At 53.3% G+C, this 27,457-nt stretch overlaps 2 protein-coding genes across 6 annotated transcripts; one reads left to right on the top strand and one right to left on the bottom strand.

Moving 5' to 3' along the window:
- The first annotated feature begins 162 nt into the window (after positions 1 to 162).
- Positions 163 to 12,538, top strand: GAS8 (growth arrest specific 8). The gene is made up of 11 exons (XM_036422656.2): positions 163 to 283; positions 1,723 to 1,800; positions 3,399 to 3,596; positions 4,031 to 4,237; positions 5,926 to 5,980; positions 6,566 to 6,771; positions 7,229 to 7,396; positions 7,698 to 7,784; positions 8,867 to 9,076; positions 11,086 to 11,151; positions 12,278 to 12,538. The coding sequence occupies exons 1-11, from the start codon at positions 281 to 283 to the stop codon at positions 12,425 to 12,427; spliced, it is 1,428 nt and encodes a 475-aa protein (XP_036278549.1). The 5' UTR covers positions 163 to 280; the 3' UTR covers positions 12,428 to 12,538.
- LOC118710199 (5-hydroxyisourate hydrolase) lies at positions 6,139 to 15,859 on the bottom strand. Of its 5 annotated transcripts, XM_045575863.1 has the most exons (5): positions 15,505 to 15,647; positions 14,927 to 15,066; positions 13,912 to 14,047; positions 12,759 to 12,880; positions 6,139 to 6,167 (listed from the first exon to the last, which is right to left on the bottom strand). In XM_045575863.1, exons 1-4 carry the CDS (start codon positions 15,562 to 15,564, stop codon positions 12,791 to 12,793), a joined length of 426 nt encoding a protein of 141 aa, XP_045431819.1. In that variant the 5' UTR covers positions 15,565 to 15,647; the 3' UTR covers positions 6,139 to 6,167; positions 12,759 to 12,790. The 5 variants fall into 5 exon arrangements, with proteins under 5 accessions (XP_045431819.1, XP_045431820.1, XP_036278557.1 ...); XM_045575864.1 differs by lacking the exons at positions 6,139 to 6,167; positions 15,505 to 15,647 and adding an exon at positions 15,707 to 15,859 and having other exon boundaries at positions 12,641 to 12,880; XM_036422664.2 differs by lacking the exons at positions 6,139 to 6,167; positions 15,505 to 15,647 and adding an exon at positions 15,781 to 15,804 and having other exon boundaries at positions 12,641 to 12,880.
- Positions 15,860 to 27,457: the final 11,598 nt, after the last annotated feature.

Below are 27,457 nucleotides of genomic sequence, written 5' to 3' on the forward strand. Positions count from 1 at the left end.
TCCACCACGGAAACGCGTTTGTGGCTGTTGGGGAAATCACGCAGCTGCAGACAGACCTGCCCGATTTCCGTGACACTGGACTGGGCCCAGCGCCCGTTGCTAGGGACGCGCTCCTGCCGTTGCCAGGGCCTGTGGCTGCGTGCGGAGTCTCGCGAGGATCTTCGCTACATCTCGCGAGACCCCCCAGCGGTTGCTGGGAGACGGTGCAGCCTCTGCGGAGGGAGAGCTTTTGTGTGGGGGTCGCGGTGGGCCGCTGCTGCGGGTCTGGACGCCGGGAGCCATGGTGAGGGCGACGGGAGCCGGCCCGGGAGCGGGCCCTGCGCGCGGAGACCCGAGCGGTGCCCGGCCTGGACCGGAAGGCTCAGCCCGGCCTGGCCTTGGGATCCCCCGGGGACCTGGGCACACGTGTCCCCAACCAGGACCCTGGGGTGCAGGGCATCACCCAGGATCTCTGGCCTCCGGGATGGAGGACCCAGGGCGTGCCAGGGCGGTTGATTGCAAGTCTCGCCACAGCAAGGGGTCCTGGGCAGAATGTCAGTGCTGCAGAGGCGGGAGCAGTCAGACCTCTGTCTCTCTCCTGTGACAGGGCCGGCAGCTGTCCCCCACTGCCTCCCCCCCATATAGGAGCTGTCAGTAACTCAGGTTCCAGGCAGGTGCATGGGGCAGGGAGCTGGTGGCGAGGATCTCGCCGTGGGAAGCCTCGCTGTGACTGTCCCCAAAGCCACGGGTGTGGGACTCTGATGGGTGCGGGGCTCTTGGAGAAGAGGGGTTAATAGTACATTCGGAGGGAAGGCTTCAGTGGATGGGTGTTTGAAAAGCACCTGGCCGAAGGCCACCAACATACTTCTACTGATGACAAGCTTGAGGGATAGGATATTCTTTTTGTTTCCCTATGTTTATAAGACTTCCACATGACTTTGTTTGTAATCGTGAACATGTTACAGAGAGATAGAGACACAAAAGATGTCACAGACACATAGAGATACACACAGATATGGGCCACACACAGTTGAGAGACGTGAGGGCAGAGGATCAGCATTTGGGAATTCCGTGTCTGCTCAGGAAGGGAGTGGGTGGGAGCTTCTCTCATCTGGTCGACGTGACGGCTGAGCAGCTGCCCGTGGAGAACCACGTAGGCCCCTGTGGCAGGTGGGTGCTGCTGCTGCGGCTCCTCACACCAGGCTCTCTGAAGGAGTTTCGCATTTGAATAGACAGTCTCGTGTGATCCTCTTGATTGTTGCTATCGAGGCATTTCTGCCAACACGTATTGAAAGTTTCTTGCCTGTTTCTCTGTGGTGGTTACAAGACATTATAGCCAAGGAGGTAACACCTGACATTGGTTATTGATTGTGGTTCCCCCTTTCGAGGTCAAGTACATTTTGCATCCACTCCAAGGCAGCCTCTGCCTTGTATTAGGAGTGGATTTGGCCCAGTTCCCTTCCCTCCCTTTCTGAGGGAAAAACATGTTCTCTTCTGAAAAGGAAGACTTCTCCTTCTTGCCGAGCCAAAGGTGTCATCAGAGAATGTGCGTGTGGTTCAGGGTGGGAGCTTAGGGTAGAGGTTGTGCTGCAGGAGGGTGGGCACCAGTCCGTGAGCTGGAGAGGGAGGTGCCAGGCAGGTGCTCCCCTCCCAAAGCACCAGGAGGGGAATGAGCCAGCCGGAAAGGGAAGCCATTGCCCAAAGCCTTCCTTCCTTAACCAAGCCTCTCTTTTCTAACCGCAGGCACCCAAAAAGAAAGGGAAGGGTAAAGGAACCCCGATTGTTGACGGGCTTGCTCCGGAGGACATGACCAAGGAGCAGGTGAGCAGCTGGCCCTGCGCATTGGTCCAGGCCTGGGGTGGGTGGGTGGTGGGTGTGTGCTGGTCCACCTCGTCTCTCTGGCTGTTTGTCTGCATGGACCGCTGTCAGACCAGTGCACCCTCCTCCTGCCCTCCACCCTGTGCTCACCTCACCCACTCTGGCTCCTGCAGTTGTGTTTGAACCAGCATATCCGTCCCCATCTCCATAGTCCCCATCAGTTCCAAGCTCTCAGGCAAAGTACTGAAGAACTTGTTTATAGGGTGGTAAGAATTTGGAAGGAAATGTTTTGTTTTGTTTTTGTTATAAAAGCCATTTTCCTTTTTTTTTTTTTTTTTTTTTTTATTCCCTTTCAGTTTTACCCCTTCATTCATCTGATGCTACGGAGCTGTTTTCATAGTGCATGCATTATAGTGTTCTTGTGTATTTACCATGAAACATGAGGCATTATTTTAATCCACGTGTCCTTCCTGATGAAGGCAGGGGCTAGATGACATAATTGTACAATCACAATTTTAATTAAAAGGCTCCTGGAAACTGCAGCCCACGGCAATTCACGAGAGTAAACTGGTGCCCATTCCAGCCTCCGTGCTCTGACGACGGGACTGCCTGTGTGCCTCTGCCACGGACCCACGGGCTCTGTGTCAACTGGTGTTGCTGTCAGCACCCTTACTGCCTTTGGATAGTTTTAAGATAAAAAAATACATCCAAAGCAGACTAACAGAGTCACGTGAGCTGAAGTTGGATGTTGAGCAAGGGCCCTTCATGGTAAGAGTGGCTTTGTTTCACAGCCGGTCCTTAAATAACATATCGTAACCACATGGATGAGACGCCAGAGGAACCAAGCTCTTGTGTCACTTAGCCTGCGGTAACATTGGTCTCCTCACGCTAATTTGTCTTCACAGCTTCAGAACCGGTGATGACATTAAGGGAGAGCTGTCCATGTAGTGAGACCAGTTGAAGCAGAGGGTGGTGGGTCCTATCTGTGTTCTGGAGAGATCACTGCCGGCACCCTGCATCGCCCCAACAACTGAGCTGTTTCTTTCCTCCCTCTGTACTTCCGGTCCCTGTGGAGACAGCACAGACCTGCAGTGGCGGGTCTGCATTGGCGTGGAAACCTCGGCAGTGGCCGGTGCCAGGGCCCAGGGCCTGGGGTCCAGGTGGCAGCGAGGGCCAGCCAACTGCCGACAGGCCCCTGAACAGCCTGTGTATCCGACTCTGGGGCTGCCTATTTTCTAATTTTTAATATATACTTTTATTGATTTCCGAGAGGAAGGGAGAGAGAGAGAGATAGAAACATCATTGATGAGAGAGAATCACCAATTGGCTGACTCCTGCACGTGCACATTGGGATTGAGCCTGCACCCGGGGCATGTGCCTTGGCCTGGAGTTGGACCAGGACCAGACCCTGAGTGGCACAAAGGTCCATGATGAAGGGTGTTTCTTCTGCGGAGGCCGAGTCAGACGCACGGTGTTTTGCCTCTTTGCTTTCCGCTGTTCAGGATTTTTAGATGAGAGTGGCCCCTCCCTCTTGCTTGCCTTTCCCCTCCCATGTGCCCCTCGGGACCTGCTGGGTCCTTCAGTCTCTGCTCGGCCGGCAGGTGGAGGGGCACATCAACCGCATCCGCGAGGAGCTGGACCGGGAGCGGGAGGAGCGCAACTACTTCCAGCTGGAGCGGGACAAGATCCACACTTTCTGGGAGATCACCCGGAGGCAGCTGGAGGAGAAGAAGGCGGAGCTGCGCAACAAAGACCGGGAGATGGAGGAGGCGGAGGAGCGGCACCAGGTGGAGATCAAGGTGAGTGGGGCCGCCCCCTGTCCCACCAGGGTCACCGTCGTGATGCTTGGTCGGGTGAGTGTCGTGTTATCTCCTTGCTTTTGGGTGACAGCCCTTTGTTTGTGTCCTTCACCCTGGGAACCTGAAGGCATTTCTTATAAAAGACGATGTGCATCCAGGTGAACATGGGTGTGCAGGAGTGTGTGTGGTGAGCATGTGTTTGCATGGAGCAGGAGTGTGTGTGGTGAGCATGTGTTTGCAAGGAGCAGGAGAGCATGCGTGTGCAGGAGTGTGTGCAGTGAGCATGGTTTTGCACGGAGCAGGAGAGTATGCAGGAGCAGGAGTATGTGCAGTGAGCATGTGTTTGCATGGAGTAGGAGAGTGTGCGGTGAGCATGTGTCTGCACGGAGCAGGAGTGTGTGTGCGGTGAGCAAGCGGTAATCTCCTGCCCGCAGGTGTACAAGCAGAAGGTGAAGCACCTGCTGTACGAGCACCAGAACAACCTGACGGAGATGAAGGCTGAGGGCACCGTGGCCATGAAGCTGGCCCAGAAGGAGCACCGCACGCAGGAGGGCACGCTGCGCAAGGACATGCGTGCTCTGAAGGTGGAGCTCAAGGAGCAGGAGCTGGCCAACGAGGTGGTGGTGAAGAACCTGCGGCTGGTGGGTAACTCCGTTGGCAGCTGGGTGTTGAACCGCAACTGGGAATTCACATTTTTGTTAAAAAAAACTCCTGATTTTTGGCAATTAATTGAAATATTCTTTTAAAACCATGCAGCCAAGCAGATCTACTTTGGTGTCAAGTACAGAATTCTGTCTCAGATTCGAGCAGCAAACTGACATGAGGAAAACCAATCAGGGTTCCTCTGCGTCTGACGCCTGACCCCCAGCCGCTCTCCTAGGCTGCACGTCTGGTGCAGGTGGGAACACACAGCCATTGACGTGGCCAGCACCCCGGTCCACAGGCCCACGGCAGCCTGTCATTCCAGCTGGCTCATGAGCTCCTGGCTGACCCGGAGAGATTTTGGTCCAGTCTGAGGGAGGCTGGTGGGGATGCCCGGACGATGCCAAGCCCCGTTCTGATATCTGGGGAGGAATGTAAATACCTTACCACGTGTGGTACGTGGTCTGCAAGGGAGAAACTGCACCCAGCAGAGAAGGGCAAATAATGCGTCAGATCCGCACGCACATCCCTAGGCGATAAGGAAGGGCAGAGTGAGCGGGGCCGTGGGAAGGGAGTTCTGGGAATGGCTTGCTGAGAAGGTGGCATTTGTGTAAAGGCAGTAAGGTCTGAACCAGGCTGTGGGGACCAGGACAGGAGAAGAGATAGGGGATGAGGCAACATGAAGGCCAGAGAAGCAAGTCGATCGTAGCTTGTCGGCCTCGAAAACCACGGGAGGCCGGGCTTGGATCCTGGTGATTCCGGAGCTTATGAGGGTTTGGGCAGAGAGAGAGTGCATCTGACTTTGGTTTTCGAAGGTTCTTCCTGGCTGCAGGCTGAGAAGAAGTTGTCAGCATGTTTGTCTCATGTGAAGAGAGCCAGGCTCCACCAGAAGCTGCAGAGTTTGCAGCCAAGCCCGAGGGTGTGAAGGTGTGGGACCCGCGAGAATGGCCCCAGCCGGTTTGGTTCAATAGGTAGAGTGTTGACCTGCAGACACTCTAGGGTTGGATTCCGGCTCAAGGGCATGTACCTTTGATGCAGGATGGATCCCCGGCCAAGCTAGAGGCAACCAGTCAATGTGTCTCTCTTATATCGATGTTTCTCTCTGTGTCTCCCCGTCCCTTCCACTTTCCCCAAAAATCAATGAGTGGGTGTTAAATAAGTAAATAAAAAGGAATGGTGTGATCTCTCTTGGTATAGGCACACAGTAGGCTGTTTTCCAATGAATTCGGTGATGTGAGGCTGTCTGCTGACCCAAGGCCTGTATAACGATCAGTTATGTGGTCAGAGTTCCCTTTTGTGTAAAAATACTGCTGTAAAATAATTGTCATTTTATTCTCAGAATTTTATACAATAGCCATCTATTGAGATAATTTTTATTGTTGCTCTGAGCCGTGGCTGGAGGTGTGAGCAGGCCCCCAGGGGGAGCCTGCAGCTCTGGAAGACCATGGCTCCATCCTTCAGGCAGGCCAGCATGGCCGCAGCTGCTGTCAGTCCTTAGAATCTCGTTTAACACTTTCTCAAGCTCAGAGCTGACTTCAGCCAAGTGAGTTTTCATGTGGAAGTTACCAAAGCCCTCTTATTCTGGATGTGGTCTGTGCGTTGGGGGCAGAGGCACCCTCCAGAACAGCAGAGAGTTTACCCAGCGGCTTCTCTGTCATCTTGTAATTGCATGCTTCTGCCTTTGCAGAAACACACCGAGGAGATTACCAAGCTGCGAAACGACTTTGAGAGGCAAGTGCGAGGTCAGTGTCTCACTTCCTGTTCCACCCGTCAGAAAGTGACTCTGTGGGGCTCATCTTCGCCGGGCTGTTAGGCCAGGTTAGCACAGCCCAGATTGTGTGGGGAGAATCTGGTCGTTTGTTCAGGCCGATGGACCTCAGGACCCCAGAACCAAGTGTTTTCTGTGTCAGCTGGGGAGGCTGTGGCCACCACCCACATCCCTGCTCCTGGCAAAGACTGGTGGCCGGGAGCAGGGGGTGGCTACTCAGTCTCGTGGGCAGTGTTCTCAGTCTTTCCCATGGCTCCTGGCCTGAGGCGGTCTGTCCAGCTTTAGTAACAAAGCCCTGTGTTATGACCGGATGGCCATAGGGGTCATGGCTAGCGACCATGGGATGGGCTGAGCTTAGCTCTTGGGAGCCCTGCAGGGGTGGAGTAGCCACGACTGCCCCGGGCAGAGGACAGCAGGCATGGGGTGTGCCGTACCTGCCCCTTGAGCATCAGCGGGAAAACCCTCTTAAACCACCCTCTTCCTTGGCGGATGAGCGTGGGCAGCACTGGCACAGCCGGCTGCTCTCTGCTCAGCGGCCCTGTGCGCTGCTGCCTTTCAGAGATCGAGGCCAAGTATGACAAGAAGATGAAGATGCTCAGGGATGAGCTCGACTTGCGGAGGAAGACCGAGATCCACGAGGTGGAGGAGAGGAAGAACGGCCAGATCAGCACGCTGATGCAGCGGCACGAGGAGGCTCTCACAGACATGAAGAACTACTACAACGACATCACCCTCAACAACCTGGCCCTCATCAACTCCCTCAAGGTGCCGGGCCGCCGGCGCCAGCACAGTGTCCCTTAGGAAATGTTTCTGCACTGTCCTGGATGGAAATCCACAGGGAACGTAACCCCTCTGTGCCTGTAGCCGAAAACAGGCTGTTGCCCTCATGTCGGGTAGGAGAATGAGTAGGATAGTGTCCGTCCTGAGAATAAAGGCCCAGGCAGGACTGGTCGGAGCCTAGCAAAGAGGCATGGGCAGGTGTCATTGCCACCCACGTGCTGGCAGGGATGGGGTTTCATAATGCAGGAAGCCCTGCATGGGGTACTGAACAAAGAGTCATCTCCTGAGAACCTCGTTCGCAGGACATTCAGAGTATGTGTGTGTGTCTCCATAAAACAGGTCTCGGCCTGCGTGCCCACAGTGGCAGGACTTGCCTGTAGCAGGTGATCTTGCAGCCCTGGCGCTGCCCGCTGAGCCCTCCTGCACACGCCTGTGCCCACAGGAGCAGATGGAAGACATGCGGAAGAAGGAGGAGCACCTCGAGAAGGAGATGCTGGAGGTGTCTGCGCAGAACCGGCGCCTGGCGGAGCCGCTGCAGAAGGCCCGGGATGAGATGAGCGAGATGCAGAAGAAGCTGGGTGACCACCAAAGGGACAAGCAGATCCTGGTTGTGAGTGTCCCCTGCAGTCCCCTCCCTCCTTGGCTCCTCCTGGCTCGAGATGCCTCCTGGGGCCTGTGTAGGGCTTGGCCCTAAGGACAGGAGGGCGTCTGAATCTCCATTTTCTGTGAGTGGAAAGGAGGTGGGGGAGCGTGTAGAGTCGGTGCCCACATCCGCCGTGGTGGGGATGAGCCACTGTGTCTTTGAGCCAGTTCTTCCTGGAGATTATTCCTGGTCTCGCCATCTCCAGGAGCCTCCATGTGTGCACGCATGAATCCTGAGTGCCTTCTGCGCTCACCCCTCCTCTCTGCAGGGCACAAAGGCACGCTTGAAAGTCACCGAGAAAGAGCTCAAGAGTCTGCAGTGGGAACATGAGGTGCTGGAGCAGCGGTTTATCCAGGTGAGCAGCCAGCAGCCCAGCGGAGACTGGTCCCAGGAGGTCCCGCTGCCTGCTCCTCCTCCAGCTCTCGAGGAAGCCATGGCATGTTCTGTGGAAGGCCCAGGTCTCACCCAGCAGATCCCTGGTAGGGAGCAGTGTGCCCACCTGGCCCTCCTGGCTCATTCTCCAGCCAGCATCCTTTCCTCTACGTACATGGATGTGCGTGTTGGGAAGAAGTCATGGAGGCCTGAGACTAAGTAAAAACAAGAGGGTTCCCCTGCTGCTCAGCGCTGAGCCTCACAAGTGTTAACAGCTTCCGTGTCTCTTCCCAGCTCCTCCTGAGTGTCCATGGAAGTCCGTGGGTGGGACTTCCTGCCTTAGACGCAGCGCCTTCCAGCTCCCAGGTCCTGCATAGTCGCTCACTCTGGTGTCACCCGTGCTCCCCACCAAGTGCAGCTGGCGCTGAGGGACGCCTGCTCGTCCTCTCGTGACAGCTCGTCTGTGCCCCGTGGGCGCCTCCTTAGGGAAGCCAGTTCCTGGTGATGGAATTACTGGGCCAGAATGTTTGCGTTCAGATTTCAGATAGCCCGCCCGGAGGGCTGTTGATTTCACCCAAGTGCCCAACGGGCCGCTTCCTGCTGCACCAGCTGTCGCGAATCCCAAACTCTGCTGCTGTGTGATTGGTGGAGAATGTCTCGTTGAATGTGCTTTCCTTAGATTTCCATCGAGCCTGAGATCCCTTCCTGCAGTGTCCGGGGTCTGCCCCGGGCAGAGCATTGCCACCTGCTCCGTTTGTTAGTGCAGGGTGCTCCATGGCCAGCGCAGGGTGTGCCATGGGCCAGAGCAGCACACCCCATGGGCCAGGTTCCTCCCACTGATGTGCAGGAGTGCCTGTGAGTTCGTCATATCGACACCCTCCAAGGCGCTCAGAGGGGCCTGCTGGCTTCGGGGAGCCTGCGGCTAGAGGGGTTTGGTGCAGAGGGCACAGGCTCCCTGGTGTGGGTGGACTCGGCGTAGATGGCACGCTGGAAGGTGTGTCTGGCCCAGGCCATAGGGGCAGGGCTTCTTGCCGGTGAGATGGCCCAGCGGAGGCGTCCCTGCAGGTGCAGCGGGAGCGGGACGAGCTCTACAGCAAGTTCACGGCGGCCATCCTGGAGGTGCAGCAGAAGACCGGCTTCAAGAACCTGCTCCTGGAGCGCAAGCTGCAGGCCCTCAGCGCTGCCATGGAGAAGAAGGAGCTGCAGCTTAACGAGGTGCTGGCAGCCTCCCACCTGGACCCTGCCACCCTGAGCCTGGTGTCCCGCAAGCTGGAGGTCAGTGCCCGATGGGCCCGGGGGCAGCTGGATGGTGCCTGTGCTCCTGCCCTGGCAGGTGGCCTGCAGGGGCTCTGACTGGGTCACTTGTCTCATGTGCAGCCTCCATCAGCCCAGGTACCCACCTCGGCCAGCCCTGGGGAGGGGCTCCCCACACTCTCTCACTCAGAACTCGGCTCGCTGCTACTGCTTCTTAGGATGGGTTCAGCTTAGCCTGTCAGGTGCTAGGTCTCAACTGTTCTGTAACTTGGGGGCCTGAGCCCCTTGTACATCTGGTGGCCGACCCAGACATAGGCCTGGGGGACAGCTGAGTCTCCTGTACTCTCAGGGAAGCCACTATGCTGTGTCCCACCCGGGCAGTTAGAGGGAGCTACATCTGGGCAGAGGCCAGAGCATTTGCTGACTTGAATCCTGTTATTCACGGCACCCTCTGTGCTGGGATTGGCCTGGGCCCAGGGGACGAGGTGGGGGCGCGGGAGGGGGCAGCAGTAGTCAAGGCAGGTGAGACCTCGGCGCCATGACCTTGGGCCAGCAGGTCAGCTGAGGCATCAGGGTAGCGATCGCTCCTGCCTCGCAGGCGGAGCCCTGCAGCACCTGCAGGTTCTCTCTCACCCAGAGGCGGGCCTTGTCCCTCTGTTCCCCGACCTGATTTTGGGGGTGAGGGGTCACAAACAGAATTGGTGGTGTGAGATAAGCGGTCTTGGTGCTGCCAGGGGAGTGTGGCTGATGCTCAGAACTCAGCCAACTGGGCCACCTGCTCCTGCCAGGCCGTGGGGCCCTGGGAGACAGATAGGTGTGCACTGGCCTCCGTGTTTTCTTCCAGAGGCCAATCCCCCTCTCTGAACGGGGTCTTCCTGGGGAAAGATCTGGGGTATCGGCGTGGGGCCTCCTCACCCTCTGGGTGCAGGTGTGTTTATTCTGAGAAGTAGCATAGGCAGTATTGAAAAAATATTATTTATTTATTTTGTGTTAATCCTCACCTGAGGATATTTTTCTATTGTTTTTAGAGAGAGTTGAAGGGAGGGGGAGAGGCAGAGAGAGAAACATCCATGTGAGAGAGACACATGGATAGGCTGCCTCCTGCACACACCCTGACCAGGTCCAGGGGTTTTACTCACAACCTGGGTGTGTGCTCCGACTGGGACCCGAACCCGAGACCCTTTGGTGTGCAGGCCAGTGCTCCAGCCAGTGAGTCCCATCAGCAGTTCAGGTGACACGAGCCCCTTTGGCTCACACCCCGAGGACGAACCTGTCAGGTCACCGTGTCTGTACGTGAAGCATTGCAGCCACTCCTCCCGCCCAGCTGCCCTGCGGCCTGCAGCTGGCACTTGGTGCTGCCATCTGGGTGGGAGAGATTCGAAGCTGTCAGCTGTGTCCCTGAGTTTGGGACTGGGGAGGACTGTGGAAGGTTCTGGGGAGGATATACTGGATATGCAATTACACAGGGACCTGCAGTGAAGGCTGAGCAGGATGGACTTGTCACAACTGCGGAGGGGCTGGGAAGGCCAAGGCGAGGTCCTTCCTGCATCCTGGCTCAGTGGCCACAGTGCTGTGGGACCGAGTCACCAGGACAGTGTGCGTGGGGGTCTGGGGTATTGCAAGCACAGAGGAGGGCTTGTCTGTAGGCAGCACTGTGGCCCTGGGCCTGGGTCTCCTCTCTGACTTTGTGCCTCTGTCCCTGAGGGTCACCAGTGTGAGTAGGGGCACTGCAGCTACACCAGGCCAGGGTGGGCGCGGGCGAGCTCTCGGCTTTCCTGGTCGGACCACCAGGCCTGCGCCTCTCACTTCTCAGCACCCATCTCTGTGCAGAGGCAGGCGCCGTCTCCCTCTCTCCTGGGGGACCTTTCCACACGGCCTGCTCCCCGTGTGGTCACACGTGGATGGGGCCAGGCCACTGTTTCCTGGACATCCAGGGTCACTGTGAGAGCCCCAGATGCATACCCACGGCTGCTCAGTCTGTCCCATTCCAAAGACCGGTCTGCAGCTCCCATCTGCATTTCTCTCCTCAGGATGTTCTGGAATCGAAGAACAGCACCATCAAGGACCTCCAGTACGAGCTGGCCCGGGTCTGCAAGGTAGGAGGGGCCCCGCCTGCTTAGTGCACGCCCTCACCTGGGACCCTGAGATTCCTGCCGTCGCCTGCTCATTGGTGGCTTAGGGCAGCCCTGGCTGCCCGTGTTCCTCCAGGGCCAGCCTGGAGCGCTCTGGGAAAGGAGGGCTGGTCTCTTCCCGCCTCCCGGTCTGACCTGGCTGCCGTGGCGATGGGAGTCTGCACCTCCAAGCAGGGAGCAGTTCCAGGTCTAACCTCTCAGGCTCCTTTGTGAGTCTGAGGAAAGCTGCCTGCCATTTCTGTACCAAAAACGCACATTGAAGGCTCTTTGCTCCCCAATCCCCCCATTGTCTGTCCCATGAGTCCCAGTGGCCTGGGCCCTGCTCCCAGCACAGCCCCCCCCCCCCCCCCGGCATTCCCCATGCTGTCTGGGCTTTGCCTGTGGTGATGCAGACACATAGCTGCCTGTGCACATGTTTACCAACGCAGCCACCTCTCAGGACTCAGACGTGCCCGTGGTTCTGTTTTCTGTGCTTCTGATCCATGCGAGCCCGGGCTGTGCAGCCTCAGATGGAGGCGTCTGTGGTGCTGGGCCTTCCCTTCCCCTCCCAGCCGGAACCTTCCCTGGATGCCCAGCCCCTGGATACGTGTGCACCCAGAACTGGTGCCAGCTGCTGGCCGTGCAGCTATTGGAGCATCTGCACAAGCTGTCAGGAGGCCTGTTCCCCTCAAATGGCGAGAGCCAGGCCCAGCCCCCACTTCTCTCTGGATCTCCACTCAGTCCTCCCTCTCACTCTTGACCCAAGTCCCAGCACCAAGTGTAAAGATGTGAGGATGATGTGCCCTCTGGAGGTTTTTTTCTGAGTCAACCGACGCTCCAGGCGCTGCTCAGGCATCGCCTCTTCAGACCCTCCAGCCCCCGACGACGACGACGTTTACCCTTTTAAAGACGCCTCTCCCAGAGGGACAGAGCCATGTCCCTGGACCTGGCAGCACTGTTGGCCATACTGAGCTCTTCTGGGACGTGGGGGTCCCGTGTTCCCCATCAGCCGTCTTTGTGATCCCTCCTTCCCGCCCTCCACAGAGCTGAGTGTGCTAGGGAGGGCACTGCCCTGCCCGGGGGAGCCCTCCCACACGCACTGTCTCCACAGGCCCATGGCGACCTGCTGCGCACCTACGAGGCGAAGCTCCTGGCCTTCGGGATCCCTCTGGACAACGTGGGCTTCAAGCCCCTGGAGACGGCCATGATTGGGCAGGCCCTGGGCCAGGGCCCTGCGGGGCTAGTGAGCACCCCAACATAGCCCCCCGGGACTTCTCCCTGCACGACACCCCCTTTACACTGCGGCAGCAGGTGTGTTTTATTGTTGGGTCAGCGAATGAAGGCTTTCACGTTTGCCGCGTGTCCTGGTGCACGACTGTGGCCAGTCTTCCCCGCCCAGCTGCCCGCCTCCCCCCCATACACACACCTCCTGCCGGGCAGCACAGCACAGCTGTGCCCAGTGACCGCAGCAGCCTGCAGGTGCCACAGACTTTATTGGTGCCCAAGTCACAGCGCCACTAGGACTTGGGGTCCAGATCCCCCCCCCGGGAAGCAGGACCTGAGGCCCCATGAGGAGCAGGGAGCCTCTGTGGATGGCTGCGTAGGCTCTCGGACCAGCGGGCGGTCAGCTCCCTCGGTAGGTGGTGTAGGACCATGGGCTCAGCAGCAGGGGGACGTGGAACTTGTGGGTCTCGTTTGTGATGGTGAAAACGACCTGAGAACAGAAGCAGCAGGAGGGAGCACTGTCCCCGTGCTCCCCTGGAGAAGCCGGACTGCGGCCTGAGGGCTGGTTCCCAGGGAGCCCCAGAGCGGCCAGCGCCTGCTGACTGGAAACGGGCTGTGGACAAGGCTGAATCCGCTCTAGAGGGAGCTCTTGGCTTGAGGGCCTGCCAGGCTTCCCAAGGTGCCCACCCTGAAACAGGTCAGGCGAAGGGGGGGCAGCAAGGTGAGGCCCAGTGAGTTGGACGGGACTTGTTCAACACCCGTGTCCACAGGGGCTGAGTCACCCTCCACCCTGCCCCTCAGCCTGACCCGGGGACGGGAGGGACACCTTTCTCCTGGGAGCTCAAAGCAGGTGAACTCAGTGCCTGCCAGTGCCCTGGGAGAGGGGGAGGGGCACTGCCCTGGGAGAGGGGGAGGGGCACTGCCCTGGGAGAGGGGGAGGGGTCAGTGCCCTGGGAGAGGATGACGGGTCATTGCCCTGGGAGAGGGGGAGGGGTCAGTGCCCTGGGAGAGGGGGAGGGGTCAGTGCCCTGGGAGAGGGGGAGGGGTCAGTGCCCTGGGAGAGGGGGAGGGGTCAGTGCCCTGGGAGAGGGGGAGGGGTCAGTGCCCTGGGAGAGGATGAGGGGTCAGTGCCCTGGGAGAGGGGGAGGGGTCAGTGCCCTGGGAGAGGGGGAGAGGTCAGTGCCCTGGGAGAGGGGGAGGGGTCAGTGCCCTGGGAGAGGGGGAGGGGTCAGTGCCCTGGGAGATGAGGAGGGGTCAGTGCCCTGGGAGAGGGGGAGGGGCACTGCCCTGGGAGAGGGGGAGGGGCACTGCCCTGGGAGAGGGGGGAGGGGACACTGCTCTGGGAGAGGGGGAGGGGACACTGCTCTGGGAGAGGGTGAGGGGCACTGCCCTGGGAGAGGGGGAGGGGCACTGCCCTGGGAGAGGGGGAGGGGCACTGCCCTGGGGGAGGGGCACTGCCCTCCGCAGGACCTTGGAGTCAGTGAATCACAGCCTCCACTCCATGCCAGCCTGTGCCCTCACCTCCACATAAGGGTAGAAGCTGTCCTGCCCCCTTTTCTTCCAGTAACTCTCTGTGTCGAAGGTCAGCTTGTAGGTGCCCGCCTTCATCTGGCCTGGCAGCAGGAGCCCAGGGCAGCGGCCATCGGGGTCGGTGTAGCTGTTGGGGAGAGGGACGAGGTGCACCCCTGCCTGGCTCTCGGGATCTCCACAACTCGCCGCCTCACACACCCTGCAGCCTGGCTCGGGAGAGACTAGTGCCTGTGGTTAAGGAGCAGCTGTTGTCCAGCACAGAGAAACAGGAGAGGGAAACCTCCCACCATCTTCCCCAGGAGCAATCATCACTCTATTTGACCTGTATTTTTCCATGTACTCTCTATCAGTATGCTTATTTATAAAATGAGAAGGCAAGGTGGATGACACTGTTCCTATTGTTTGTAACCTGGACGAGACGTGCAGTACATGGTGTGTGGCTTTCGGGGTCCGTTCCTGTTCCAGGTGGCCCAGTGCCCCGTGACTCTGCTGTGCAGGCTGATGAGCTGGCACTGTGGTCAGAGAGCACCGCTCATCTGCACTCGGGGAGTTGGGAACCGGTCCCTGTGGCCCCCAGGGGACTCCATGTGCTCTTCCAAGACCACAGCTGGCCCTCAGGTGGGCCCTGGGCCCGCAGCCTTTGTGAGGCACGGATCAGGGAGGGACACGCTCCACACCCTCAGGCCCTGAACTTTTGGGGCCACCAAGTGCCAATATGCCAGCCTGGGCCTCCCAGCAGAGCTGAGTGCCGGGCAGCAGCCAGGGCCACGAGAGCACAGCTGCCAGGCTGGTGCGGGTTGTCCCTGCTTCTGTTTAAGGGTCACTAGGTGCAGTGAGAATAAAGGAAGAGAAAGTGCTGTGTGGTGAGGGGAAGCCTTCACTGGCCTAGCCTGAACCCTGACCCCTTACCCCTGCCCCCTGCCGGGAGAGGCTTCAGGAGCTGGCAGGGGACGGGGGCCCTGTGCTGAGGGAAGGGCTCTGGACGCAGCGCTACCCCAAAACCTACCTTCTTCTCAGTTCTGTCCACTGCTGGCCATGGTCCTCGAGCCTCGACAGACAGAGGCAGAGGCCTTGGGCTGGGAGCCCGGAGGCAGTGTCCAGCACGTGTGTGGTCAGCGGGCTGCGGACTGGCTCCATGCCTCTGCCCTGGGCCAGGAGAGAGGGACAGACAAGCCCTGTGTCCACACCAGCCCCAAGGAGGCAACACTTAGAGCAAACAGCCCTGTGGGATGCAGAGTCCCAGGATGTCCCTGAGACGGATGACCGAGGCTGTGGTGTGCACACACTGAGGTGCAGGTTGTCAGCTATGCTGATCTCTTCCCCACCATCCCCACTGGGACTCTCCCCTCCCCTCCCTCCACCATCGCTTGGTGCCGCCCTGCTGGTCAGTGCTGGTGCGAAGCCAGGCGCTCCCAGTTCTCCCAGTTCTCCCAGCTCAGCTTCCAGTCCGGAGCCCAGGCCAATGGGACGGGACCGCCCTACCTCCCTGAGCCCAGGCGGACGGAACGGAACTGCCCTACCTCCCGGGAGCCCAGACCCGCGGGACGGAGCCCAGGCCGATGGGACAGAACGGGACCGCCCTACCTCCCGGGAGCCCAGGTGCCGCTGGATTGCACGCAGCCGTGGGGTAGACGCCGAGCTCATGCCCAGTAGCTGGGAACGGCCGAGCTGAGGTCACTCCTCCCGCCTCCGCCTTAGGGCGCCTCCCCGACCGCCCGTCCTGCCGTCACCTCCCTGGCCCGGACCGAGTGTCTGACCCAATGGGGTGGTTTGTGGGTGGAGGTACCTCTCGGTGCCACCAGTACGGCCCCAGGGACCGCGCTCGGGAGGGGCCCAGGCGGGCCAGTGGGGCGCACGGACCTGTGGCTGCAGAGGCAACTCCCACCGGAAGTGAAATCGAGGGGACCGTCTGGGATGGGCGGCGATCAGGGAACCGAACGGGAGGGGCGGGACGGGGCGGGGCGGGAGGCGGGTGGAAGCGGGAGGGTGGTTCTTCCCAGATCCACTGTGGCCTCTAGCTGGGCCTGGAGGTGGCTCACGAGCCCGACCCCCATCAGGAGTCCCAGAAAAAACGTGGATTTTTTACCTTCTGGGACAGTCAGCATAAATATATATATTTATGGACTTCAGAGAGGAAGGGAGAAGGAGAGGGAGATAGAAACATCCATGATGAGAGGGAATAATGGAGTACCTGCCTCCTGCATGTCCCACACTGCGGAGCTGGCCCACAACCCGGGCTTGTGCCCCCATGGGGAATCGAACCTGGGACCCTTCAATCCAAGGGCCGACGCTCTATCCATTGAGCAACACGGGTTAAGGCAGGACAGTATTTTGATGGAAGCCTCTCAAAGGTCATGTAAGGTGTTCAACTCTGTCCTAACAGGCCCTGTGACGATGCCTCAGTTTCCCTATCTGTGAAAAGGGGGTGTTAATGACTCCTGGTTGTTACGGTTCCACAGAAGAAGACAGATGAGCTTGTGCTCTTGTCCCACTGTGGCCGACTCTGGTGTCCTGGGGCCCCTCTGGCCTCTTCTGTCTCCCTCCAGGCCCACTCTGCCTCCCTCCACCTCCCAACCCCTTCTCCTGCCCCAGTTCCACACACTAATTGGCTGCAGAAATAAGGAGAGTTGCATGGTGTATCTATTGCTGTGTGGGGTGTTGCTCTGGACACAGGAACTGTTTTTTCTTACCAAGGTGTATTTTCTAATAATTCAGTAGTGAGCATGGACTATCTGTAGGTTTAGAATCAGGCCCCTTCAAGGTAGGGATGATGACTCTTGTATCAAAGGTTGAAAGTGAGCTGTTTATAACTCTAAGGTGATTAGGAAATATCTATTTGAAATGTGCACACACATGACATTTGGCAGGGCTTATGTTTGCAGCAGATAACCCCAAAGGGATGCTCCTTACACAGTTTCGGCAAACGCATGTGGGTACGAGAGACTAGAAACAGCCAGAATGTCCTCACTCTGCACAGATAAGGAGTTCTGTCACACCCCTGTATACTCTGTTGTTCTCTGAGAAGAATTAGGTCCATTGTAAGACAGGTCTCCACAAGCATCACACTGGGTAGGAATGGAGGCAGTCATTTACAGCTTTGAGCTGTAAATCTCTGGTTACATAAGCTAGCTTGTTCAATGCTCTAAAAGATCAATGGAAAAATTACCCCCGGTAAGGATTAACAACAAACAAAAAACAAGAAGTCTCAGTGAGACTTCGTGGGGGTGAGTCGGAGAGGAGGATGGCGTTGTAACCTGCCAATCAATGCGTCTAGGCTGCCTGTCACTGCGTTAGCCAATTCAGCAGAGACAGGGTTGAGTCACCTAGGAGCACTTCTGATACTGCCATCAGCATGGGAGAGCAGCAGGTCATTCGCAAGAATCTGTTCCGCACCCCGTAGCCAGCTGTTTATATAGGGCAGGGCAAGGGTTATAGCAGGCCTGGGGAAGTAGGCTCTGCGGGCTGGGGTGGGACTCCATCGTTTGGGCAGCAATGTTGTTAGTCTTTCCGTGATAATTTAGGAGTTAGTGCCTGTGAACATGGATAGTGAGAGCCCTACATCATCTCAGACATGTCATTGATAAGGTCCATGGTGACTTCTCTGATCATATTTCAGCAGCAGCAAAATGAGTCTCCCCTTCTAGGATCTCAAAATTCCAATAATGTTTCCTATTTTTTCAAGTTACTTCTGTGACATCAGGTTATTTTTCTGAGTACCTTTTTTCTCATAGTAAATAAATTGTAAACACATTTTTTTCCTGAACATAAGATTCTGGTGTTGAAACACATTGTTTTAAAAGGTGTTCTTGTAACTGAAAGGGTTCTGCTCGATCTCTGTTTCTGTCTCTTTCTGAATGAAAGATCAGAAAAACCTGTAGAAATGTGCTAAGATTAAGCATCCCTTATTTTGTGATTTATTTTAATGTAAACATAGAGCAGACAGTTGTTTTATAGGATAAATACTTATATTTTCTTTCAAGTAGGTAACTGATTATACTGTACACATTTATGGTTCTATATATGATACTTATTACTCCAGCCCTCAAAATACTAGTTCAGCCAATTCCTGCCCAAAAATAATCCTCTTCTGCCCTCCTGTGGCCATTTAAGGAATAACACCGTGTTTCTGTCCATGGTGCTGACATTTCAGCTAAAGCCCTGTGAACACGACTAAAAATTCTACGCAGAAAAAGAAGAAAAACAAATCATCAAGGCTGTCCATAGCGGCAACCATTCCTTCCCTCATTTTTCGAAGTCACGGCTCTGAGTCTTGACCTGTTCCCACCCCATCCATGCAAAGGGAGGCCCCGGAGACTGCTGCATGGAGGTTCCCTTTAAGGTGACCCACATTCTGCCTAATGCTCCGTGGTGCGTCTTTTAACTAGAGAGCAGTGAGTGAGTGTATGTCTGGCAAGTTGTGCTCTAACCAGTTAGCCACACCATCTATGGTTTCTATTAAATTCATATAAATTGGAGGGGTGGTCAAGGGTCAGAGGTCAAAGCTGGGGCTCAGATTAGGGCTGGGGTTAGAGTTAGGGTTTTTGGGTGAGGGTGAGCATGATGGGCCAGGGACTGGGTCATGGCCAGGGTCAGAGGTGGAAAAGGTGAATTAGCTTGGAAATGGAAAATTTTAATGTATCTCAGCATCATCCAAATTTGTTGTCCGTTGCAAGATTTTAGTAAATTCCAATATGGCTTCTTACTTTTTCAAGTTATTATAGTGACATTAGGTTATTAAAATTGAATGCTTTCTTCTCCTAGTAAATTAGCTGTAAACTCATTTTTTTCTGAATAAAAGCTTATAGTTAATACTTTGCTTTTGAAACATATTTGTTTTGAAACCTGTTCTTGTAATTCAAAGGGTTCTGCTCAATAACCAAACTGTCTCTTTCAGAATGAAACGTGGTAAGACCAAGCATCATTTATTTTGTTATTTTTTAGAATGTAATCATAGAGCATAATTATACACTGGTTTTGTTGGAGAAATGCTTATAGTTTTTTCTTCTGATTATACTGTACATGTCTATGGACCTATATATTTATTATGCTAGCCCTTAAGGGACTTTGTCAATTTCTGCACAAAAATAATCCTCTGGTGCCCTCCTCTGGCCATTCAAGGAATAACACCCTGTCCCTCTGTCCATGGTGCTGCAATTCCAGGTCAAGCCTCCTGAACATGAACAAAATTTCTGCCCAGAAAAAACACCCTTAGGAAATCAATGTTGCTGTCCAGGGCAGCAATCATTATATATTCACGGCTCTGTGTTCTTAAATATTCCCACCCCAGCTCCCCAAAGGGAGGCCCCCGTAGACTGCTGCACTGAGGTTCCCCTTGCAGTGACCCACCCAGCCTGCCTACTATGTTCCCTTGGTGCTGTTGTTAACTACAGTGGTGAGTGAGTGTCTGGCAAGCAAATGCTCTAACCAGTGAGCAACACCAGCTACGAACTGCATGCACTTTTGTTGTGTTGATAATCTGAATTTATTTTTACCTCTAATTGACATACAGTAATACATTATTTCCCATTGTACAACAGTGATTGAACATTCACATCCCTCACCTAGTGATTATCCCATTATTCTAGCTCACATCTGTCTCTGTTTCCTGTGCTGCAGTTACACCTCCATGCCTATTTCCTGAGAGTTGTGATGGACTTTTCCAGCCCCAGTGGGGACAACCCAGGGCCGGTGTTGTTCAAGGTGGATAGTGAGCAAGATGGTGGCAGAAGAGCAGCTGTAGGATAATGTGTTTCAGAGGATGGTGGGGTTGTGTGGTGGAGCAGCGTGTGTGATTGCAACACTTCAGTGACTTAGGCTAAAGGAGCAGTGGCTGTCTGTAGGTGATTGATGTAAGGAGATGAGACTCAAAGTGTTCTGCAGCTGCTATCACAAGACAGGTCCTTCCATAAGTTCCAGGGAGAACATGCAAGCCTTTTCTATCTCCCTAGATATCCCACAAGTCCCAGTGTGATTACAGAGGCCCTTATAAGGAGGCTGCAGTAGGGTCAGAAGTGGACAGATAGGTGAGGCTGTGCTGCTGGCTGTGGACGACGGAGGCCAAAGGAGAGGCATGTCTTGGGGGAGGCTGCAGTGTCATTGTGGGCTTGTCCTCCCTGCGGTTGTGGATGCCATGCATCATGTCCTGCAGGTTCTGGTGGAACATGCGGTTGATATGCCCTTGACCCTCTCGAGTGCTCTAAGGACGGCGGCTTGCGTGCCGGAGACCCGGGAAGCCCCATGCCAGATGGTGTGCAGGGATGGGGGGCCGCCTTTGCTCCTTGGTGAGCAGTGTTCTGCCATCTGCCACTGCGGGGCATGCAACCAGGCCAGTCCCTTGGCAAGATCCACTGGGCAGGCTGCGCCCCATTCCCTTTCCCCTCACGTTCCCTCTACTCACTTTTAAAAATATAAATTTGAGGGCATTCAAGGGCCAGAGGCCAAGGCTGGGGCTGTGGCTAGGGCTGGAGTTGATGTTAGGGTTTCAGGGTGATGAGTCAGGGTCAGAGTCGCGCTCAGGGTCTGGGTCAGAAGTGGAAAAGGCAAATTGTAATTGGAAAGAGAATTTTCTTTGCAAAATATGACTTTACTTTGCTGAAGATGAAATTGAAGGGTAAAAGGTGAATTTGTGTTGCAAAATGTGAATTACTCTGTATTTGAGAATCATCCAAATGAGTCACTCTTTCCAGGATCCTAGTCAATTCTAACATTGCTCCATATTTTTTCAAATTACTTCTGTGACATTAGAGTTATTATTACTGAGCACTGTTTTTTAAATGTTAATAAATCAGTTGTAAAAAAGTATTTTTCTGATGAAAATATTCTAGTTAATAGTTCGGTGTTGTAGCACAGTCATTTTGAACCGTGTTCTGGTAACTTAAGGGCTTCTGCTTGATACCTGTGCCTGTTTATTTCATAAGGAAAGATAAAATAATTTTGTAGAAATGTGCTAAGAGTAAGGACTCCTTATTTTGTGATTTATCAGAATTTAATCATAGAGCAGTTATACACTTGTTTTATAGGATAAACGCTTTCATTTTCTTTCAAGGTAGTTACTGTTTATACTGTACACGTCTGTCTACAGAACTGTATATTTATCACACTGGACCTGCAAAGGAAGCGGTCAGGCCAAAAACTATCTTCTGCTGCCCTCCTGTGGCCATTCAACGAATAGCACATTGTGCCTCTGTCCCTGGTGTTCAAATCGTAGCTCAAGCCCTGTGAACCCGACCAAAAATTCTACCCAGGAAAACATGGTCACAAGATCAGCTGGCCAGGGCGGCAATCATTCCATCCTTGGAAGTACCGTAGTCACAGCTGTGTGTGTTCTTCACCTCTTCTCGCTCCAGCCCTGCAAAGGGAGGCCTCGGCTGGTGCACTGACATAATGAAATCCCTTCGAAACCTGGAAGCCACCATTATCGATGCAGCCAGTCCTTACAGAGAGGTGCTGGAGTCTGGTGAGGCTGCGGCATCCTCGAGAGAGGTTGCCATTATCGATGCCATCCGTACAGCGAGGCCTCCACTGATCAGGCAGCCAGTCCGGGGCGGGTGGCCTCTCCTAAGGCAGCCGTTACGTTGGAGGCTGCTGTCCGTGAGGCAGCCAGTAACCTGGAGTCTGCTACGAGTACAGCAGTGGGTACCGTGGAGGCCGCCATTATGGAGGCAGCCAGTCCACACAGCGAGGTACTGGAGTAGTGTGAGAAGCAGTGTCCTTGCGAGAGGCCACCATAATCCACTAATAAGGCATGCAAGACGTCACAGGTATCCTTCACTAAGGTTATTAGTCATAAGTTTACAAGTTACTAAGATACTGGTTACTAGTTACCAGGGTACATGTTACTGCTTACTAGTTACACGGTTAGCAGGTAACTGATTGCCTGGTTACTGGTAAACTGGTAAGCTGGTTACCATGTAACTGGTGGCCAGGTTATTACTTGCCATGTTACTAGTTGCCTGGTTGCTAGTTACCTGGTTACTAGTTACCATGCTATGGTTACTAGTTACCAGTTAACTTTTGTAGCCATGCAAGAAATAACAGTGTATGCTTCTGTCTGTGGCACTGAAATTCCAGCTAATGCCCTGAGAACGTAACAAAGAATTCTGCCCCAAAACAAGTGGGGGGCAACAACAAAAAAACAAATAAACAAACCTCAAAATCATCCAGATGGGAATCATTCCTTCCCTGTATGGATGAGGTTTTTCAATCCTTGCTGCCCAGCCCAACGAGAGGGCTCGGCTGCTGCAATGACATTGTGAACGTGTGCATTCACTGTGCCAGTCATTTCCCTCGAGGCTGCCATTATTTTTTTTCTTTTCTTTTTGAAGTTTTTATTTATTTATTTTTATTAATATATTACATGTGTGCCAAAACCGGTTTTGCTCAGTGGATAGAGGGTCAGCCTGCGGACTGAAAGGTCCCCAGTTCGATTCCGGTCAAGGGCACATACCTGGGTTGTGGGCATATCCCCATTGTGAGGCTGACCGATGATTCTCTCTCATTGATGTATCTAACTCTCTATCCCTCTCTTTTCCTCTCTATAATAAATTAAAAAATATTTTTTTTAACAAAAAGATATATGTGTACATACCTTACCAATCCCCACCCCCATTCTGAAACATGCTTTCTATAGGGTGCCATGATTGAAGCGGTCAGTAACGGCAAGCCCCGTTAATGAGGCAGCTGGTATTATTTGTGAGTGTTGTTTATGGTAGACACATGCCCCCCCTTTTTTTTTAAGTATCTCAAATTTATTTTTTTATTTTTAATATATTTTATTGATTTTCTACAGAAAGGAAGGAAGGGAGGGAGGGAGGGAGGGAGGGAGGGAGGGAGGGAGGGAGAGAGAGAGAGAGAGAGAGAGAGAGAGAGAGAGAGAGAGAGTTAGAAACATCGATGTGAGAGAGTGTTCGATCAGCTGCCTCTTGCACACCCCCTACTAGGAATATGCCCACAACCAAGGTACATGCCCTTGACTGGAATCTAACCCGGGACCCTTCAGTCCCCAAGCCCACGCTCTATTCATTGAGTGTTTTAATGCAAATGTGTTCTAAAAAGATTGTGGTGAGTAGTTTTTGTTGCAACAGTTTTTTAGATATATTTTATTTATTTTTTACAGAGAGGAAGCTAGAGAGATAGAGAGCTAGAAACGTCAATGAGAGAGAAACATCTACCAGTCGCCTCCTGCACACCCCCTACCAGGGATGTTCCTGCAACCAAGGTACATGTCCCTGAGCGGAATCAAACCTGGGACTCCTCAGTCCCCAGACCAATGCTCTACTGCTGAGCCAAACCGGTTTCTGCACAACATATTGTTTTTTTAAATGTATTGTAAAGTTGTTTTATTATTTGTTAAAGGAAGAGAGAGAAGGGAGAAATCTGGAATCCTTGATGAGGGAGAATTGGAATTCGTGATAATTCTTATTGTGAGTTGTGCACCCCTTCTCTCCGATGGTCACCAAGGGGTTATCTGTTGAGTGTTGTCTGGCAGTTCCCCGTGAGATGACTGAGTGGTACCCTGAATGAGATCCCCCCCCACCCCATCCAGTCCTTTTTGAAGTGGAGAGTGTTGAGCTGTTTAAGTTGTAAGTTGATGGTATGATGAGTGAGCAGCAGCGGGATGGTGGTGCTGTTGAGTGTTAAAGATGTGCCATCGCGAGCCTTGCCTGTGAGGCTCCTTTCGTGTGAGTGAAGGTGTTGTCTTGTGGTGTTAGCAGCACGTGTGAAGCCTAGTCCTTTCAGTGGAATTTGGATTTTTTAAAGTGGGCTTGATGTGTCCTTTTCCGTCTGTGAAATATGGCAATATAATCATTGATGAATTTTGTGAATTGGTTGATATTGCAAATCAAAAATTAGTAATTTTTTAAATGAAGTGCTACAAGCAAGAGAAGTGATGACACGTGAAGGTTTTTCTTTTTGTTTATTTTGCTGCACTCCGTGCTTTTTTAAAAAATAATAATTTTTAAAGAAACTCTATTCTGGCATAGAGCTTGTTTGAATTGAATGATGTAGGAGATGGGAGAGAGGAGAGAGAGAGAGAGAGAGAGAGAGAGAGAGAGAGAGAGAGAGAGAGAGAGAGAGAGAGAGGAGAGGAGAGAGAGGAGAGGAGAGGAGAGGAGAGGGAGAGGAGAGAGGAGAGAGAGGGAGAGAGAGAGATTTCTCTTTTCAACTTGCTCCCAGGAACCTCGGTGCGAGCCATGTCGTCTGTGTCCATGGTGCTGAGAGGTGTCTTATTGTCAAGGCGTTTCCCACGTTGGTCAGCAGGTGTCTCCAAGTCCTCGCCGATGACATTGTACTGAGAGGTTTCTCTTTGAAGGTGTTTCCTCCGTTTGTCAGTAGATGTCGCCAAGTCCTCAGCGATGATACTTCTTGGTGCTCCTGTCCATGTTGCTGATAGGCGTATGGTTGTGAAGGCGTTTTTTGCGTTGGTCATCAGGTGTCGCCAATGAGACATGTTTGTGTGTTGTTTTGCTGGGGAGTTTTTCTTGTGATGTGTTGTGGCGATGTGTGCCTTTGCAGAGTGTGTTGTCAATGGGTTATCCTTTTTTTTGCGCCCCTCAGGTGAGGTGCCCTTCATGGCCAAGGTGTGTTGTTATTTGTGACGTCTCTTGAGGCGCGTGGTGACTTTGTGCGTTTTCTTTTTTTTGTTTTTGTTTTTGTTTGTGGAAGTTGTGGTTGTGTGTAGCCAAGTGTTTTGAAATGGAGCCGAGTGTTCCTAAATGTTGTTCAGAGGCAGTTTTGAGAAGGTTTAATTTTTTATTTTAAATTTAAATGAAATAGTGTGACATTGATTGTGATTCGTTGAGAATAGGATTGCATTGTTATGTGAAGAATGTTCCTTTTTTGTTCCTCCCAACCACAACACATTCAGTGTTGTTGGGAGGCGATGTCCCTGAGGCGTGAGGAGGCCCCGTTCCACTGTCCGAGGCCCTGTGGACCCGTGTCCCCCCCCCCCCCCCATACTTGCCATTGGGAAGGCAGCCATTGGCAGGTGTTTGAGCCCCCATGTGGAGTTCGGGGCATGTGTTGCCTGTAATGTTTTCATGATGAAATGGTGGAGTGCATTGGGCTTGCCGGCATCCCCCATGGGCAAACCCCCCTCCCCCAGGATGCGGTTAGAGTTTTCTTGATTCCCTGATGCCATGGAAGTGCGTTGAGCACTGTTTGTTGTGAAAAACCAGCTGTGGTCTTATTTGTGTGTTGAGTTCCGGTTGTGTTTCCCATGTGGTTTACAGGCTGTTTTTTCTGGCCTTAGTGAGGGCAGTGGTGCCTGGCACGCTCGCAAATTGAAGCGAATTCTAGGGCACCCCCCCCCCCCCACCCCCTAGGCTGCAGTTGAATGCAAAGGTTGAAATGCAAAGGAGTTACTCGATGTGTAAGTCCTGGGGCGGGCAATCTGTTCCCTGAGGACGAGCCATTTGCATCTTGATCGTGCCACTGTTGTTTTGCATGTGGGAGGACCTAGTTGTGAAAGGTGGTATTGAGTTTGAAGTTCCGTTTTTGGTCCCCCTGCGGGCGCATCTCCCCCACCTACCCCTGGAATCTAAAGTGTTTTCTTTGTTGTTGTGAATGGTTAGTGTTAAGTCATCTGCAGCCATCTAAATGTTTTGTTTTGTTTTTTTGTTTTTGCAAAATAGCACTGTCACCTCGCGGCCCAGAATTGTGTGGGTGGGTCGGGTTTCTTTCACGTCCTGCACATCTGTGTCCTTATTTGAATGAAATTGTGTGAAACCAGGTGTTGCAAAGTGGTATTTTGTAGAGCGTTGTGTCCATGCATGGATATTGTTGTGCATCGTGTTAGCTGTGTGTTTATTAAGGTCGTGTCAAAGCTCCGTGTTAGCTAGGAGGTATGAGGAGAGACATTTATTGGGGCAGTAGGTTCACTGTGTGTGTGGATTTTTATATTTTTATAACTAAGAAACGATGGCATAAGATTGTCTTATGTGTATGTTGGTATTTTTTTTTGCAATTTGTAGTTTCTATGTGTTGTTGTTGGTGTTTACAGTTCCTGTGTCTCCGCCGTTGTCCCAGTGGGTCCATGGCTGTTTTTAAGGGGGGCATTTGGATCATTTCCTTTATTTGTGTGTGTCATTTTCTAACTTTTGGTTCACGTGTAAATGTTGGTTGACAAGGAAAGTAGGTGTTGCGCCTTGAGAATGCTGTGAAAAGGCAGTGAGTTCTGGAAAATCTCCCCAGAATGTGGATGAGTCTCCTGAATATCAGAGTGTGTGAGCGTTTTCCTCTATTTACGATTTCTCCTATGGACTTCTCCAAAGTAGAAGAAATTGTTCATACTGGTTTGGTTGATTGCGTGGCTAGAGCGTCTGGCTGCGGACTGTAAGGTTCCTGGATTTTACCCGGTCAAGGGCATGTACGGTTGTTGCGGTCACATTTTCCGGTGGTGTGGGGGGAGGCTTGCATGAGCAGCTGATTGATGTTTGCTTGTGATCCATGTTTCTAACTCTGTATCCCTGTCCCTTACTTTTGGAAAGAAAAAAATAAGAAGTCACCAACATATTTATTAAGAAACAAAGTGTGAGGAATTGTTTCCAGAATTGGGTTTGAGCCGAAACCCAGCTGTTCAGACTGGTGTGGCTCAGGCGGCCATGTGCGTGCCGTTTTGTTGGTCACGTTTTGCTGTGTATGGATCACTGGAGTTTTAAAAAAGGCATACGAGGTTTTATTTTCTTTTTTCTTTTTTTTTTGTCTTCTTGAGTGCAGAAGCGTTGTGGGGTTGTAGGTGAGGGGCTGGTATGGGACAAAGGAGCGGGGCGGTGTCCTCCCACGGGAAAGAGAAGCTGTGAGATGAATCAGGAAGGTGTTGGAGTGAAGTGTGGTTGTTGTGAAGTTCCAGCTGCGAGGTTTGAGATGCAGAAGCAAGACACAGAGTCCAGGCGATTAAAAAGGGGAGAGGCTTTCATCTGCGCTATCAGGCGAAGTCCGCTGGTCAGGGGGTGGGCCAGGGAAGTTGACGCCAAAGAGCGTCGTAGGTAATTGTGTTTTACAACTGTGAAAGAAAAGAGCCATATGCTAACCTGAGAAGCTCAGGGAAGGCTTCGGTGGCAGTCTTGCAAACCCAGAGACCTAAGGTAACCACAAAAGATGGATTGAAAATTAAATATCTAACAGGTTACTGTAGGTAGTAATGTTTTTAGAATTTAGTCTTTAGGATTTATAATTTAGAACAAAGTTAATTTCCTGTGGTTTGAACCTTTAAAAGGTACTGCCTACCACTGCAATGGTGCAGTCGCGTGGAGACCATCTGCTTGTGGTGCTCTCGTTGCTGTCCTGGCCAGATATTTCAAGAAATCCTTGCTTGCTTTTTAAATTAATTATCAGTCTCCGGTGGTCTTATTTTGAACCCATGGTTCGACCCCACAACACAGAGTCCGAGGACAGTGATTGGCATTGAGTCATTAGGTGCAGGAGTTTTTAGTGTAGATGAAATCTGTTCCTTTGTGCTTGTGATGTAAGTTGTTTATCCAGGTAGGTGCGTAATTTATGTTCATGATTGTTTTCTGTGTAAAGGACCCTTCACCTG

Source organism: Pipistrellus kuhlii, unplaced genomic scaffold (genome assembly GCF_014108245.1).
Source record: "Pipistrellus kuhlii isolate mPipKuh1 unplaced genomic scaffold, mPipKuh1.p scaffold_m20_p_70, whole genome shotgun sequence".
Lineage (NCBI taxonomy): Eukaryota > Metazoa > Chordata > Mammalia > Chiroptera > Vespertilionidae > Pipistrellus > Pipistrellus kuhlii.